The 18,387-nt window shown below is 43.7% G+C and overlaps 1 protein-coding gene across 2 annotated transcripts in view; it reads left to right on the top strand.

Annotated features, from left to right (window-relative positions):
• ACTN2 (actinin alpha 2) overlaps positions 1 to 18,387 on the top strand; it is a 69,563-nt gene that overhangs the window by 19,607 nt on the left and 31,569 nt on the right. For both annotated transcript variants that reach the window (XM_087828910.1, XM_087828911.1), the window contains exons 2-6: positions 5,970 to 6,084; positions 6,932 to 7,051; positions 8,242 to 8,328; positions 12,955 to 13,042; positions 15,792 to 15,870. In XM_087828910.1, the coding sequence (XP_087685036.1) occupies positions 5,970 to 6,084; positions 6,932 to 7,051; positions 8,242 to 8,328; positions 12,955 to 13,042; positions 15,792 to 15,870 (489 nt within the window). The remainder of the gene's footprint in view (positions 1 to 5,969; positions 6,085 to 6,931; positions 7,052 to 8,241; positions 8,329 to 12,954; positions 13,043 to 15,791; positions 15,871 to 18,387) is intronic.

The raw sequence follows: 18,387 nt of genomic DNA, 5'->3' as shown, positions 1-18,387 counted from the left end.
TGAAATGGGTGGGGTTTTGTCTCTGCTGCTGTTGCTTTGTTTTTAAATCCTCCGTACTTTTCAGGCTTTTCATAGAAATCAAGGACATTGGGAAATGTGTAGGAACAGTCTCCGTCGGCCGTAGGAATTAAAACTGTAAATAGAATAAAATTAAACATTCTGATAGAGCTTAAAGTTTCTTTTCAGAGTGCAGGCCTCTTTGCAAACTGTTATCACAGAGCTATTGGGGTCTTTTTTCACATTTGAACTGGTTGGGTACCACCTTATTGGCTCTGAGGGATACTCTTTAAAGATAGTGATGCTTTGCTTCCGGTCAAGGTGGCGGCATGGGTAAGCACTGTGCTCGCCTCCTCCCACAACCACATCAGAATTGCAGCTGAACTACAGAACAGCCTCATTCAGAACCAACAAGTTTGGCTGAACAGAAGTCCTATAACTAAGGATTTACAGAAGAATCCATATCCAGACTGGTAGGAGGGGCTGAGATGCTGAATGGGCTGGTCTCACACCCACATGTGGTAGATAAAAATTGGGAGGGATATCTTGGCTGTGGAGGTTCTTCCTGAGGAGTGAAGGGCTCCAGCCCCCCAGTCCAGGGTTCCAGTGCCAAGAAGAGAAACCCCCATAACTTCTGGATGTGAAAACCAGTGGAGATTGTGGCTGAGTGATACAGAGGCTGTTGGAGTCCCAGGTGTCCTGTGCAGAGGCTTACTCGTACTCATTGCCTCTGAGCTCCAGCCCTGGGACAGCAGCTCAAAAGGCACCAGTGACATACAGGGAAGAACTGAATTGTTGGGCTTCTGGGCAAAGGCTGGAGAGGCAGCTTTCTCCCAGACATAGGTGCCAGCAGAGGCCATTGTTCCTTTGTTGAGCCCTCCCCGCACCAAACCCCGAGATGGGCACCCTATCTGAGTCTCCATCAACCTGGTTAACACCAATCACCCCGCCCTGGTAATTCTTTGAGACCCTACCCCACCTAACTTGTAGGCCCACTGAAGCTGCTTCCAATGACTTTTTCATACAAATGGCCTTTCTTGGCTCATACTGCAGACTTTCCTAAAACCTCTCAAAGGTTCACAAACCCAAAGAAGTGGCATCTGGCATTGGCATGCCCATATCTCTTGCTAAGAAGCCCAAGCAGTCATTAGTGGCAGCCAGTCTTAGTTCAAGGCTTAGACTCTCCCAGGCACCTCTAAGCCAAGAACAAGTAGCAGCAATGAAGGTCCAACTACAACAGAAGGGTACACACAACCCACACAGGGGGCACACCTAGAGCAACAGGCTCAAGTGACCAGGGAGACTGCACCACTGGGCCCCGTAGGACACCTACTACACAAGGCCACTCTACCAAGACTGGGAGATGTAGCAGTTCTACCTAATACATAGGAACAAACATAGCAAGACAGACAAAATGAGGAGACAAAGAAACATGTCCTAAATGAGAGAACATAACAAAACTCCAGAGAAAGAACTAAACAAAATGGAGACAAGCAATCTGACAGATGCAGAGTTCTAAACACTGGTTCTGAGGATGCTCATTGAACTTAGTGAGAAGTTCAACAAAAAGATAGGAAACATAAAAATGGAGATAGAAAACATGAAAAAGAACCAGTTAGAAATGAAGAATACAGTAAATGAGATGAAGAATACACTAGAAGGAATCAACAGTAAATTAGATGAAAGAGATGATTGAATCAGCGATTTGGGATATAAGGTAGCGGAAAACACCCAGTCAGAACAGAAAAAGCAAACAAACAAAAAAACCAGAACAAAACAAAAAAAAAACAAGAATAGTTTAAGGTGCCTCTGGGACAACATCAAGTGTACCAACATGAGCATTATAGGGGTACCAGAAGGAGAAGAGAGAGAGCAAGGGATTGAGAACCTCTTTGAAGAAATGACAGAAAACTTCCTGGTGAAGGAAACAGACATACAGCCCAGGAAGCACAGAGAATTCCAAACAAGATGACTCCAAAGAGGCCCACACCAAGATACATCATAATTAAATGCCAAAGTTTAAAGACAAAGAATCTTAAAAGCAGCAAGAGGAAAGCAGTTAGTTACCTACAAGGCAGCTCCCATAAGACTGTCAGCTGATTTCTCGACAGAAGCTTTTCATGCTAGAGGGATTAGCATGAAATATTCAAAGTGATGAAAATCAAGGACCTACAACCAAGATTACCCAGCAAAGCTGTTATTTAAAATCGAAGGACAGATAAAGAGCTTCCAAGACAAGAAAAAGCTACTGGAGTTCATCACCACCAAAGTAGTAGTATAAGAAAGTTAAAGAGACTTCTTTAAGAAGAAGAAGGGAACAAAGATAAACAATGTGAATAATAAAATGTCAATAACTACTTATCTATCAGCAATTACTTTAAATGTAAATGGATTAAATGCTCCAGTCAAAAGACATAGGGTGGCTGAATGAATAAGAAAAGAAGACCCAAATATATGCTGCCTACAGGAGACTCACTTCAGATAGAAGATACACAGACTGAAAGTAAAGGGATGGAAAAAGATATTTCATTAAAATTAAAACAAGAAAAAAGCTGGAGTAGCAATACTTATACCAGCCAAAATAGACTTTAAAACAAAGGCTATAACAAGAGACAAAGAAAGACCCAGCAGTTCCACTTCTGGGTATTTATCTGAAGAATCCCAAAACAGTAATTTGAAAGAATATATGCACCCCTGTTCATCGCAGAGTTATTTACAATAGCCAAGATATGGAAGCAACCTAAGTGCCCATCAATAGGTGAATGATAAAGGAAAAGTGATGCATATATACAATGGAGTATTATTCAGCCACAAAAAAAGAACAAAATCTTGCCATTTGTGACAACATGGATGGACCTACAGGCTGTTGGGCTGAGTGAAATCAGAGAGAAAGACAAATGCTATATGATTTCACTTATACAGTAAAAACATCACAGGCTCCATATTCAGCAAGCAAAACTACTTTGAAGGTGTTGGTTTTTTAACTAACAATGCTAAGACTAATAAAAAAACACTAAAAAACAAAATAAACAACAGAAACAGACTTATAGATACAGAGAACCAACTGATGGCTGCCAGATTGGTGTTGGTGGGGGGTTTTAGAGGGAATGGGTGAAAAAGGTAAAGTGATTAAGAAATAAAATTTGATAATTAAAAAATAGTCATGGGGATGCATAGGGAATATAGTCAATAATACTGTAATAACTATGTATTGTGTCAGGTGGGTACTAGATTTATTTGGGCGATCACTTTGTAAGTTATAAAATGCCTAATCACTATATTGTATACCTGAAACTAATATAATTTTTGTATGTCAAATATAATTGAAAGATAAAAATTATTTTTTAAAAAGATAGACACTTTATTAGACTTAACTAAAAATATTGACTTTATGATTAAATTCATTCTCTGATTTGTACAACTGAAAATTCCTTATGGTAACTTACCTTTATGGTATGTATACCTATAGAAAAGTGGCATCAGATAGACTTCACAGGATTCCAGAATGGGGTCAGGAAGCTTGCATTGATTTCAGGAGCAGCTTGGGGTTATGTCCAGAAGGGCTCTAGTAATTTCCTTGTGAAGGGACTTAACATGGTAACATGGTAAGGTAATTTGCACCAGCAATATTTGCCCATTTTAAGTAGAAGCTAAATAAAAACAACTGTATAAGTATTTTATTTCATTATATTTTCTATCAGTTCCATTTAAAAAAATCACAACCTGCTATTCTCTTGTGCCTTTCCCAAAAGTTAGGTATATGATTAGTCTTAGCATTGTTAGTTAAAAAACCAACACCTTCAAAGTAGTTTTGCTTGCTGAATATGGAGCCTGTGATATTTTTACTGTAAGAACTTAGTTGTCTGGAAACAACCTAAATATGCATCCTTAGGGAGCTAGTTACATGAAGTTACATAAAGTATGGTTATATACCACAGTGGAATATTATGCAGCCATAAAAAGAAATGATTCTACTGATTTGGGATGATCTATAGATTACGTTTTTTCAGTGGATGAAAAAAAAGCAGCCAGGTACAGAGCAATGTGTACACTATTATTTGTGTTGAAGGGGTAGAAAAAGATGTGTGCATCTGTGTATTTACACCTGTGTAGAGCATCCCTGGAGAGATGTTGGTTCCCTCTGGGCAAGGACACTGGGTGGCTGGGAACAAGGTGACAGGGAGGCTTTCCACTTCAAGCCTTTGTACACTTGAATTTTGAACCAAGGAAATGTATATCCTATTCAAAAAGCAGGTACATAAAATTAATATTAATATTTAATATTTAAGTAAATAAATCATAGACTCCTGTAATAATCTTACCTTCAAAAACCAGAATTTCATTACCTAGAGTAGCACTGTCAAATCGAGCTTCCAGTGATGCTAGGAGTGGTCTGTGTCTGCACAGGCCACATGTGGCTTTTTAAAAAATGGAATACTTTTAAAATATATATATCTTTTTTGATTTCAGAGAGAGGAAGGGAGAGGGAGAGAGAGAGAAACACCAATGAGAGAGTCATTGATCGGCTGCCTCCTGCACGCCCCCTGCTGGGGATCAAGTATGCAGCCTGAGCATGTGCCCTGACTGGGAATTGAACGGTGATTTCCTGGACCATAGGTCGATGCTCAACCACTGAGCCACGCTGGCCAGGCCATGTGTGGCTTTTGAGCACTCAGAAGGTGGCTTGTGCAGCCGAGGAACTAAATGTCTAATTTTCTCTAGTTTTAATTTACATTGAAATGGCCATATGTGACTAGTGCCTACCACATGGGTTGGGTACAGATCTAGAATAGATGGCTTAGATTATCTCTTCTGTTTAGACTTGACTAAAATTTACGTGTGTTTTGGGAAAAGTAATTATCAGTTTAGACTGTCGGGGGACATTTTATTGTTGCAAATCCAAGAAAATGCCTCTATTTTCTTTTTGCCCTAGAATTTAATGCCATCACATATTTCTTGCAATAAGTGCCTATTAGTAAGATTAGAAAATCCTCTTTATTACCCAGAAAAATCATTTTAATGGAAACTGTCTGCTTGTGGCCTTCCTTGGAACAGTCTGTTTTTGAGAGGTTCATTTTCTCATGTCTAACAGCCTATTTGTGTGTCTCTGCCCAGTGTCACCTGCGGGCACTTTGTTCTTGAGCCCAGCAGCTGTTGTGAGGCTAGGGGACAGTTTGCATTCTTAGCCAGCAGCTGCCAGGAGCGTTTCTAATCTGGTGTTGGCAGGAAATAGTGCACAAGTGGAAGCCAAGTCAAAAGAAGCTTGAAAAATAAGCAGAACGACTTTGGAAGCCACCTCACATGCAGTTGTCTCTCCTGTGGGGATCGCCTGGAAACTTTTTAACATAGCTGCACCCGGAGCCCTTCGGGGCAGGGCCATGTCTAATTGTCTTTAAAATCCAGGCCTACGCCAGGAGGAGGGTATTACCACTGCTATTAATTTTTTAATGATTGACGATGCTGCAAATTTGTTTAATTGACTAGTGACTAACTTAAAACTGCTGTTCATCCGGCTAATGCGGAGATAATTAATGGTGATGGGTCCCTCCTTTCTCTCCCTTTCTGCTACACAATACCACCCACCCTTTGCTCCTACGTGAGACATTTCAACAGTGTGCACACATTATTTATTCATCCGTTTTGCAGGCAAGCTTATACAGAGTGAGCACATCCTGATTTAGCCCATCTTTCCTGCAGTATAAGGTTTTCAGGAGGTGAAGGCATAGGTGTAAATGCGGTGCCTTGTCAAACGAAAGGCAAGAAGTCCTCAGGTTGGTATACCAACTAAAAGGTTTTGTCTCTAAAGAGGAAATTTTACTAAAACCTTACGCTTGGGCCTCAGATCATTCTTTGCACCACAGCCTGCTTGACAGCCCCAGCCCCTGAGCTGCCCAGAAGGCGGAGCCAACGCAGGTGGCCCCGTGGAGGGGGTGCCCTGCAGGCTGTGCTGAGCTGAGTGCGTTCCCTTGCAGACCTTCACTGCCTGGTGTAACTCCCACCTCAGGAAAGCTGGCACCCAGATTGAGAACATCGAGGAGGACTTCAGGAACGGCCTGAAGCTCATGCTGCTGTTGGAAGTCATCTCAGGTGGGTACGAAGGGTGTCTTCGGTATCGCACCCAGCCCTGCACTCATGCACATGAGCAGCTGGTGGCCTCCAGGTATAGACACTGCACCTCAAGTTCCCCTGAACCCACTGGGCATGAACATGGTGCTATCAGCAAAGAAAGCCTCTCGAAGAGCAGTCTCTGGGAGTTATTTTTCTATTCAAAAAAGGGAGTGTATTCTGTTTAAAATTGACATATTAAAGTAGTGTTTATATCACCCACCTTGTAACAAAATAGAAGAAAAAGTGACATTTATTTAATGACCCACCATGCTGCCCTCTCCACTCATAGTCCAGCTTACATGTTGGCATAACCAGGGGGCCATATTGTGCCCTGAATGTCAGTTGGCTGGTTTAGCCTTTGGGCTAGAGAATGGGTCACCCTTGAAGGGGTGTGACTGGGAAGAGCGATAACAAATCTGCCCTGATCCATGTATCTTCATCATCAGCTGTCTGAGAGGAGCCCTGGCAGCCACCTCTATGGTTTGAACTAGCTGCCCTGATTGACAGCTAGTCAGCAACCCCAAATGCTCTAGGACATCAGGCAGCGTCCCTCTTTACTCATTTGTAATTTAGCTCATAGCCCCAACTGGACACTCTCAGCAGATCTGAAAAGCCCATGGCCTTGGTAGCATGGCTCCCCACTGGTCCATTTGATCGTGAAGGTTTTTTGGCTAATGTTCCCTCTTCATGTGATTTGGAAACCGGGGCACATCAGAAACAGATGACCGTCTCCATCTGAGGAAGGCATGGACTTAGAATTTTCGCATTTGATTCTGCATCAGGGGGCTGGTTTGTCTGTCTACACTGATCTATTTTCATTCGACAGGGGAAAGGCTGCCCAAACCTGACCGAGGAAAAATGCGATTCCACAAAATTGCCAATGTCAACAAAGCCTTGGATTACATCGCGAGCAAAGGCGTGAAGCTAGTGTCCATCGGGGCTGAAGGTGAGCTGTCGTTGGAACAACCCTGCTGCCACCCTGACCTCACGGTGGGACTGCACTGGATGCCGCGTGGGCCAGGCTCTCCCAAGGCCCTGAGCACAGAGATGAGAAGAGATGGTGCATGAATGGCAGACCAGGGCCCTCGGGTTCTCTGTAAAGAATAGAGTCAAATATAACGCCATCCTCTCCGAACCTATTGTAGGAGTGAGAAAGAGCTTACACATCTCAAGGACTCTCAGTGAGAACCAATTATAAGAAGGAAATGCCTCTTTGTTCTCCGTGGGAGGTCAGGAGTCCCTGTGAGTTTGGCAGGAGCTGGGGTCGCCCTGCCTCTCATGAACCTGCCACCTGGAGCCTGGAAGGACCAGGTGAAGATGAGCCTGTGTCCTCTGTATTTCATTACAGGGGTCCCCCCATATCTGCTGTTTCACTTTCTATGGTGTCATTACCCATTGCCAACCATGGTCTAAAAATATGAAGTGGAAGGTCCCAGAAAGAAACAATATCTAAGTTTTAAAGTATACACTGTCTGAGTAGCATGCTAAAGTCTCGCTCTGTCGCACTCCATCCTGGCATATGAATCATCCCTTTGTCCCTCATCTCCACCCTGTGTGTGCTCCTGGCCCGTTAGTCACTTAGTAGCCCTGTGGTCATCAGATCCACTGTGACGATGATACGGCAGTGCTTGTGTTCAAGTCACCCTTATTTACTTAGTCATGGCCTAAAGCGTGAGAGGAGCGGTGCTGGCGACTCAGACACTCCAAAGGGAAGCCATAAATGCACCCTCTAAGTGAAAAGGGTGTTGAGCATGGGGTTCGGTACTGTCCTCGGTTTCCGGCATCCAGTGGGGTGTTGGGATGTTCCCCCGAGGACAAAGGGCCGCAACTGTATTTAGAACCTTACTCATCTAGTCTTTAAACTTTGCAGACTCATGGGTTGTTTTCAGTGATTACGCATAAGTAAGATTTGTGCTTGTTACTAACGCAGAATTCATTTAAACAGGAGACATTTGGTTATGAATATCGTATTTTTTACTAGACACACTAGTCAAACATAAACTGGTCTTTCCATGTATATATTTTTTCCAATAGCTGTGGAGTCAAAACTTATAAGAGACATAACTTATAGGAATACTTTACGTACTGATTATGTTATCTTTACACTAGTCTGTTGTTGGTTTTTCTTTCCTAAAGAAATTGTTGATGGCAACGTGAAGATGACGCTGGGCATGATCTGGACCATCATCCTCCGCTTTGCTATTCAGGACATTTCAGTTGAAGGTAAAGATGTGCTTAAAATCTGAGTGTGTTAAGAGTCAGAGTAACTCGCAAGCTGATCTTACAAATTAAAATCTGAATGTGGTTTTATAAAACTGAACAGCCACATACATGATTGAATGAAAGATCTGTAAGTGGTTTTTACAAGTTTTGTGTGTATGGGGAAGACCCCACAATGCCTCTTCATTCATGGGTGTAGAATCGTTTTGGAAAACATGAGCAAATGCTCAGAACAGAAGTCGCTTTTTAAAATGAACATTTTTTGAGCTTCTTATTGCTTATTATACTAGTACGTTCTCAAGTATAACAGAATTCTTTAGACTCACAGCTGAAACACTATTTTTTTTAGGCACAAAATATAATTAATTGAAATCCAAGTTTGTTTGTTTGCCCACCCTTCCTCCCTCACTCCTTCCATCCTTTCTTCCTTCCCTCGCTCCCTCCCTTCCCTCTGAGTCCCAATTCTTGGTGCTGCTATTGAAGATGAAAATCTTTAGTCCTACATCCACTGTACTCCTAAATATTTTAATGAATTCAGCACTGTTGGAAAACTGTCAAATGAACATTTTTAAAATTAGAAAATTGCCTGTTTAGCTCTCAAATCACAAAATATATAGTTGAACATATTTAAGGATGGTTTGAATTGTCCAGTCAGCCTCCCTAATTTTGTCACCTAACAGGTAACCAGGTACCTGCATGGTGAGGCGTGGGGCCATTGTTTATAATTCTGCCCAGGACTGAATACCCCCTGATGCTGGTCTTTTAAAGTGATTTTAGTTACTAACCAACCAACAAACATTAAAAATCATCAGTTTGCCTGCTGTTGTAGCCAATGACATGAAGCCCACAGCACTTGCCCCTGAGGGGTTTCTGATCCATTGAGATTGTTCCTTCTAGCACCGTTTATGTCACCTGAAAATCAAAGATGGACAATGTTGAGACCTCAATAATTCACGCTCAGGAATGATAGCCAGCTTGAATTAGTAAATAGTTTGAGTTTGAAGACTTCGTACAGTGTACTTTCTTTAGAGTGCATTCCTTTTGTGTTAATGAAAATAACGATGCTTCTTAAAAGTTTCTGCTTTATTAAAAAAGAGTAACTGCTCAGTGGTTAGAGCATAGGACCATGGACTGAAGGGTCTTGGGTTCAATTCCAGCCAAGGGCACGTACCTCGGTTGCAGGCTCGATCCCCGGCCTTGGTCGGGGTACATGTGGGAGGCAACCAGTCAGTGTGTCTTTTTCACATTAATGTTGTTTTTCTCTCTCTCCCCCTTCCACTCTCTCTGAAAAGCAAAGGAAAAAATATCCTCGGGTGAGGATTAAAAAAAAAATACTGTAATAATTTTATAAATTTTATATACTTCTAAATTTAAATATTTGAACAGTTAAGCCCACTTTAAAGAACAAATATGATTTAAAAAATCTTGTTCACACCATTGCATTTGCTAGAGCAGCAAATCGTTTTTTTTAGAGGTGACTCTGACCTCAGGTGTTTTCTGGTCGTTTACAGGTTTCAGATTGTGGTTATGCTATTTTAACAAGCGTAGCTATGAACGGTATTATGCATTAGAGAGTTTCCCCAAGTCGTCATTAATAAATAGATGATCAAACCGCAGTATTTTGTAGACGATCACCATAAACAGATGTATTAACCTGCTTTTCAGAAGGTCCTGAAATGAAACATTCAAAAGCAGTAATTTCATTAGCAAAGTTCCCACATCTCTTCAATCAGACGCCTTTCTGTGTCCAACACAGTGTAGGATGTTGTTTGCTAACTTACGATTTTATTTTTTTACTTCATGGGGTCATTCTTTTTGTTGCTGTTAATCCTCACCCGAGGGTTTATTCTCCATTGATTTTTTTAGAGAGTGGAAGGGAGGGAGGGAGGAGGAAAGGGGGGGAGAGAGAGAGAGAGAGGGATGGGGGGAGGGAAAGACAAACACAGAACCTGCAACCCAGGTACATGCCCTTGATTGGGAATCAAACCCGAGACCACTGAGCCACACCAGCCAGGGCTATGGCGTCATTCCTAACCTCACTTAATTTATATAAGTTACAATAAAATCATCTTAACTTGTTTTAATGATGTATATTATGTAGAAAAAGATGTTATTATAACTATTTTTTAAAAATCCTCACCTGAGGATATGTTTCTGTTGATTTTAGAGAGAGAGGAAGGGAGAGAGAAACATTGATGTGAGAGAGAAACATCAATCGATTACCTCCCGTATGCACCCTGACCAGGGATTGAACTCACAACCTGTGTGGGTATATGCCCTGACTGGGAATTGAACCCAGGACCCTTTGGTGCATGGGAAGACACTCCAACCAACTGAGCCACATCAGCCAGGGCTACAACCGAATTCTTTGAGGGGCTAGTTTCCTAAAACAGAATGGTGGGCCTCTTCCAAGAAATAAATGCAAGATTAATATGTCTGTTGGTGAGGACAGTCCAGATGAAAGTACATGGGGTTCCTGGGTGTGTTGAATGTTTTTTTATGACAGAATGACAGATGACACTACCTATTTATAACATGGTTTTTACATCCACAATCAGCGTTTGTGTGTGATGTGTGTGCCAAATGGCCATGTTTCAGATTTCACCTGCACCTTCGGGGAGTGGAGTGACCCACAGTCACGGACACACTTGGCACAGGCTGTTGCCCTTTGCTGAAAGCATGGAAATGGACGTGGGAGAGAGTCAGCTTTGGTTAGAGCCACCAGTTAAACAAGGAGAGAACTTTGTTCCACATTCAGAGCCAGGAGTATTCACAAACAGAAAGAAATCAGGTGAAACTCACCGACGTGTAAATCCAAACTTCAATAGCAGTTACAAGATTCTATTGATCTGCTTTACATGTTTACTTTTCTAACCTAATTTTCACTTAAACTATAAAAATATAGTTTTACTTCCTCCTGATGTGCTTTTTCTTATTAATCACATTGGCCAGGACCTAAAGGCAAGTAGTCATATATAGCAGCACAGTTGGGTATGGAGTTTTATATTTCAACATCTGTACCAGGTACCAGTTAATTTATTACTAAAGTCTCAGAACTTCATCTTGCTCCTTAACAAGAATTTGCTAGACAAGAGACATGAGCAGGAATCGTTCAAATTATTCTCATAGCACGTGAAACTTCGGGAGTGTGCTTATGTCAACTTCGGTATAGGTCAAAGAAAAGTCTGAACTAGGACAATTTAGATAAATAATTACAGAATACTTACTTTGATTTGGAAAAAGTCAACTTCAAATCCTTGCTAAAATGGAAGGCCAGTGTTAGTTAAGAGTCCACATGTTAGTTAAGAGTCCACAGGGACTTTCTAAATTGTTAAAACTTAAGCACAGGCAGAATCCTAGGTTATGTAAGTGGCTTTGAAGAGCTGTTTGGTGTATGCAACTTTGGGGTCACCAGAAGCAAGTGCCAGGGTGGTTTCAGAAGCTGTCTAATTCCAGACTGAGTAGCTTACACAAGAGAAATTTATTTTCTCACAGTTCTGGAGGCTGAAGTCCAGCATCAGGTGCCAGCATAGTCAGTTTCTGCTGAAGGCCCTCTCCCTGCTTGTAGATGGCTGCCTTCTTGCTGAGTCCTCACAAAGCAGAGAGAGAGAGACAGACAAACAGAATGTGTGCATGCACATGCAAACGCTGATTTCTCTTCTTAGATGGGCACTAATCCCATCCTGAGGGCCCCATTCTCATGACCTCATCTCACCCTATTGCCTCCCAAAGGCTACTTCTCTAAATGCCATCATCCTGGAAGTTAGGCTCACAAATGGATTTGGGGACCCAAGCATTCAGTCCATACAGACGCGCATTAGATTTGTTGGGGGACGTGCCTGTGGTGGGTAAAGTGGGAGAGCAGAGGATGGCAGAGGGAGCCCTCAGGCCAGAGCACTTGGCTGACACCGTGCTGGGGGGGGGGATGGCTGGGGGAGGAAGAGCTCACTCTGCAGGGCCATCCTCAGGTGGCTCAGCCTGGCCAGTGGGGAGTCCTTAAGCCTAAACTGCTCTCAGAGGGTCCCACATGTGGCAGGAGTGTGACCTCTCTTGCTGGTGTGTGGCCTCTGGGAAGTGCTGGGTGTGGCAGCTGGACCGTCAGTGCCTCTGTGCTCCCGGCAGCAGGAAGCTGAGCAGCATAGCTTTATGGTGCCATGGGCATGGGAGTGGGGGAGTTAACTTGGTCAAAACTCAGGTGGCTGAACTTGAAATTTACTAGTAAAAATCTTTAAATATTATAAAATCTCTGGGTAAGGGTAGACATTTGAGACAGGTAGCCTCTGTGAATTCCATTTACCTAAGAATGTAAGTTATAAATGAGGTGAATGACAGGTGACTTAAGTCATAAACTATATACTCTTTAAAATTTTTCATATAACAGTAAGTTACTAGTGCCCTGAAGGCTGGTTTTATGTTATAACTTGCAATTGCACGCGCCATGTCCATTTTGAGTCCATAAGTGTCATCAGAAGTCTGTCACTAGGCGCAGGGTTCCAGCTCCTGTCCTCTCGCAGAGCCTGGGAGAAGAGATGCTGCGACAGGGGCTGGTCCTTGGGGAGGGAGACTAAAGCTGGGCGAATGAAGTGGTGAGCATGTCCCTGTGGACACTTTTCTTGGCTGTCATTCCAGAAACCTCTGCCAAAGAAGGCCTGCTGCTGTGGTGTCAGCGGAAAACAGCGCCGTACAGAAACGTCAACATTCAGAATTTCCACACCAGGTGAGCAAGGCGCCGGCCCACCCGCTCGCTGGCGCCCGGGGCAGGGAGCACTGTCACACGGGTCCTCCCCTGCCTGAGAGGCATTCGTGTTTGCAGCAGGACTATGGCCACCGAATTCCGATGCTTAGGGTTTCTCAGGGAACACGTGACTGAGGTTAGGTGCTGGTAAAACAGTTGTGCGTGTACAAGCGAGTGTTGTGTGGCACTTACAAGGGTCCTCAGAACATGGGGGCGTGAGAAGCCACCTTCCTGGGCCTTCACCCCGCCTGGGAGGAGGCGGTGGGATCGCTCCTCTGTGGGAAGATGAGACCACAGCAGAGTCAGACCCAATGGCCCAACTACACCCTGGTCCCTCTGCTCCGGAATCAGCTCCCTGTGCTGAATTCAAGAGAAGTTTGAAAATTACAGACAACTGGACTAAGGAAATCCAGATACACTCTGAGAGGGCCGCTTCGGGCTTCTCTCAGGCCGATCTGTGGTCGTCCTGTGTGAGTGGAAGAGTGATTTAGCTTCTCACCCTCTGTACGTGGGTCACCCTGAATATAAGTGGGTCCCACTGAATATAAGTGGGTCCCACCACCATGGAGAATCAGAGACATGAAGAACCGGGATGAGACACAGCGAAAACGTGGGGAGGTTCCTCTGGGCAGACAAATGCTATTGGAGTGTCTACCAGGTGCCAGGCACTGGGCCAGGTCTTGAGTGTGTGGAGGTGAGAAAGGCTGTCCCTGTCCCTGGATATGCTCTCCACAGGGTGAGAGGGGCCAGTGTAAATGTTAGAGGTCCCAGAAGTGCTTCCCACTTTCCTTGCTGTTCTTTCCTTTTTATTTTACAGTAAAATCTTGATACAAGGGACTAATTCGGGCAAGGGGGTGTCTGTTAAAGCCTAAATCTGTTATATAATAAAGTAGGTTTTCCGAATGCATATATTTAAAAATTGACAAATTAGTTTACCTGTTTTTACTTATGTAGACACATTTGTGTAATTAAGTATATATGAAAAGTTTAATTTCACAGGAAAGTTTTCTATATGTATTACTGTAATTTTAGGTTTATACTGAATAGGTCTAGTAAATGCGTGCATTCCCCAGTCACTGCAAGTAAACAGATGCACATGGCTGCAGCGTGGCTTCGCACGCGTGGGAACATCAGCATGCGTTAGAACTGCTGCAGAAAAAAAACTGCTGCAGAAGGTCACGCCATGAGACAACAGAACCAATTACCTCATGCAATGCACTGTGATCACATGCTAATCATTCACCAAACATTGCTTATGAGTGGTGACTCTCGGATTTATTTATTATTATTTTTAAAAAATATATCTTTATTGATTTCAGAGAGAGGAAAGGAGAGGGAGAGAGAGAGATAGAAACATCAGTGATGAGAGAGTCATTGATTGAGCCCACAACCTGGGCATGTGCCCTGAACGGGAACCGAACCCTGATTGCTGGGATCCTAGGTCAACTCTCAACCGCTGAGCCACACCCAGCCAGGCTTGGATTTAAATATGTAGACTGTAGTTGTAGATATGCAATATTTATGTCAGCGAAATTACTACAGTGTTTTTTCCAACATATGGCCTATTCACTAAAGTTTGTTAAAAATAACAGTGAATTAGTAACACAAAAACAACCTGTTATTTTGATTATAAGCAAATCTTGGTTAAAAGCATTTTAAAATTAACAGGGTGTTAATTTTCACATATGACATATGGACTGGACATTTTGTCTGTTAAATCCGAAATCGTTAAGGTCCACAAAATCAAAGTTTTACTGTGTTGATTTTAGAGAGACGGAGAGAGGAAGAGAGGGAGGGAGGGAGTTGGATTTGCTGCTCCCGTATTCATACGTTCATTGGTTGCTTGTATGTGCCCTGACTGGAGATTGAAGCCCAACCTTGGTGGATGGAGATGACGCTCTAACAACTGAGCTACCCGGCCGGGGCCTGCTTTTCTTCCTCTGGCTGAGAGTGGCCCAAGCACTGCAGCAGTGTGGCCCCTGGGCTCCCTTCTCCCCCTGGCCCTTTGAGGAACAAACTCCCACTTCAGCCTTTAGGTGACCCCCTGGTCACCACTGGCGGGCCGGAAGCTGGGAACAGTTAGTGCTGGTGTCTCTGGGGAAGCAGACTGAAACTCACTTCCCCCCTGCTGAGTCTCTTAGGACCCTACATGTCTTTGCCTTTTAAAAAAAGATGCCTTATGAGGAAAGACAGAGGCTACCTGGGAGCTAAGGGTGGCCATTCAGGTGTGTGAGGACTCTCAGAGGCAGGCAGGTGCTGGACATTTCAGGGTTGGCATCCTTGTGCGTGGCGAGTTGGCCGACTCTAGATCTGGAATAACGGAGACCTGGGGAAGGAGGAGGAAGCAGTCGGGACTGGAGGGACAGTGACAGAGGAGGACACTGTCAAGGGGTGTCTTCCCTCTGGTCACTGCTGGTGCTCCCAGCACAGAACCAGGCAAAAGGGGCAACTAGGAGGGGGCTCAGGGAAGGAGGGGGCCTGAAGCTGAAAATGGAAGTGGACCTCAAGGGGGTGGCCATCCTTGATCAGCGTGGGAAGAAGACAGGTGTTCAAGAAAGGGGCACAGGCCACTGGGTGGGTAGGGAGGAGGTGATGGGCCTTTTGTGCCTTAAGTTAGACAGAAAGCAGTTAGGGGCCCTGGGGCCTGAATTTCAGGCCACCGTCTGGGCTGTGCAGGTCCTGCTGCTTTCTTGGCATTAACTCGTGTCCTGTTCTTCTCAATGGGGTGCAGCTGGAAGGACGGCCTCGGTCTCTGTGCGCTCATCCACCGGCACCGGCCCGACCTCATTGACTACTCAAAGCTGAACAAGGTCCTGGGCCCGCATGACGAGCCCACCCCCCAGCATGTGGTCCCGAGATGAGCACATCAGCACGGAGCCCCTCCTGCGCAGCACTGGGCCCCACGCACACAGCCCCGCGGCCTGGCCCCGGGGAGCACAGGCGGGGCGGCAGGAACCGCTCCCGTCACCACGAGGGCGGGACAAGACCCAGAGCCAGCCACCCTTTTAGCCCAAATTAAGCTATTTGTCGATTGCGCTTGACTTACTACGAGGCTCTATGTATGTTGTTGGAGATCTTACGTTCCTAGGTTGTAAATAGAAGTGAACCCTCCAGCCTTCTTTCTCAAGTCCCTTTGCCTTTCTGAGGACCTAGTTGCAGACTTATCTACTCAGAGTTGCTAACTTGTCTCGCACACAAGGGACATTTCATAATTGTTGCACTGCTGATGCAGATATTAGTTGTAGCCTCAGAAAAGAAGTTTGAGGATTTTGTTTTTTTGTTTTTCTCTCTTTAAAAAACTCAACTTAGGGAATTTTAATTCTCCTGTTAAGCCTAAACTTTAGTGTGCTTAAGTCTCAGAGAGGCTTTGGACTCTTCCTTCAAAGAAGTTTAGGAATGTAGCCTGTGCTGGGGTAGAGAAATCGGGCCCATCCCTCGTGGTGAGCGGCCGGCGCTGCCTTGGAGGGAGCGCTGCGTGGAGGTTCGAGACCGGCCTGCCCCGCTCCTCTGGTGGCCGGCAGGGCGCTGCTCGGTTGCTGGTGTGCTTAGCTGGCCCTTCACACCCTGTTTCGTGTTTGACGGGTCCTGTCCTCTGCATGCGGCCCTCACCTGTGTGGCCTGGATGGTCGTTGGCGGTGTCCTGGCTGTCCCCGCGTGTTAGCTGTCACCTGCTCACCATCTCCCCGAGACTGGCACCACGGCACTGGGATGGAAGGTCACCTACAGGAATGGAGCCACCAGAATTTCTCAGCTTTTCAAAGCTTATATTTTATCCCCAAGCTTTCGAAATGTTTCAGACATACAATGTATAAATTTTTCAATCAATCTATTCTATTTGCAAAATGAGGCGATTGTACTAGATGCATAGACCTAGTTTTACTAGCAGTTTATAATGATCAGTTTTTATTACAAAAGGTCCACAGACCTGTGCTAATTTACCATCTCTGATGAGTATAAAAATGGTAATTAACAATAGCAGCTAATACTTATATAGCTCTAGATAACAGTTATAAATAAATACATATATGTTTATTATATATGAACATGTATTAATGTGTGTGGTATGTAACATATTAATATGTTTATACATATATATACATTAATATTGATGCATATATTAATACAAGTACTCATCTATTATATATATACACATACACATGTGTTCAATCTTTGTAATGCACAATAAATAGAATATATTGCACCTATGAACATCCCAGTTTTACTGATGAAGACAGTGAGGAACTTAGTGATCTGCCCACGGTCACATGGCCAGTTGCTGAGCCAAGAAAATCCTTAATTGCCACATTTTATCTCTGTAAGTTACAGTCTAAATGAGATCACTCTCACAATGCCTCAGATTCACTCCTCTCCGTTTTTAATGCTGAACATTTTCTAATATATTAAACAAAAAGAAGGAAACTTTTACTAGGCTCTGTGGCTTTATGAACATTTGCATGAAGTATCCAGGTAGGACGCCCTGTATGACGCAGCTACTTTCTATGAAATGCTCACATGCTTCGTTTACCAATGTTTAGTTGGAAAAGCTTTTTGCCTGAAATAATCAGATGCTCTGTGAGGCAGGAAGCTTGCTTGGTGTCTTCCCTGGGTGCTGTGACAGTGTTTGAAGCCTGCACCTTTAATGTTTCACCATATTAAATCAATGTGCTCTTGGCAAAGCATTGCCGTTTCTAAGTGTGTAAATGGTTTTGATGTTAAATTCACCAAAGCCATTCCCAACTAACACTACCTTTCGTTTTGACTTTTCTTTCTTACATTCCCCATCCCCCCATTCATAACCGTCAATCCTTTTAATGGGTCAAAATAAGAGATGTTAAGTCCTTTAGTTTTTCAGTATTTCAGTTCTGCACCTCTGGTTAAATTGATTTTGTTGCATTTTATATATATATTTAACCACTTTTACAGTGGAAGATAAATGTAATCTTAAGAAGAAAACTTTCTTCACAATTTTCATTTGCAATTTGAAGTTTTCATAATTTCTTCTCATCTTTAACATCCAGGAACATGAGTTTGATCTTTGGACCATCTGGTAACATGTGTCACTCACCTGGCACTCACCAGGTGGCACATTTCCTTCTCTTCGCCCCTTTGCTTTTGTACATTTAAAACAAGGTTTCAGCTAATTCTCCGTGATTACCTTCCAGACCCTGCCCAGAGAAAGTGCCTACAGTGTTCCTCCCGCCCACAGAGCCTTTGTTCTCTTACACCTTTGCTCCTGTTTTATGAATTGCGTTGTGCATGGATTGTGTGGTTTTGCATCATTTTTTATGTTCTTCTAAGTGTTTGACATGATTGGGAAGAGATAGGAA

The sequence above is a fragment of the Miniopterus natalensis genome, chromosome 21 (assembly GCF_054644295.1).
Source record: "Miniopterus natalensis isolate mMinNat1 chromosome 21, mMinNat1.hap1, whole genome shotgun sequence".
Classification (NCBI taxonomy): Eukaryota; Metazoa; Chordata; class Mammalia; order Chiroptera; family Miniopteridae; genus Miniopterus; species Miniopterus natalensis.
The sequence above is the reverse complement of the archived record's forward strand: the minus strand, read 5'-3'. Positions and strand labels throughout refer to the sequence as shown.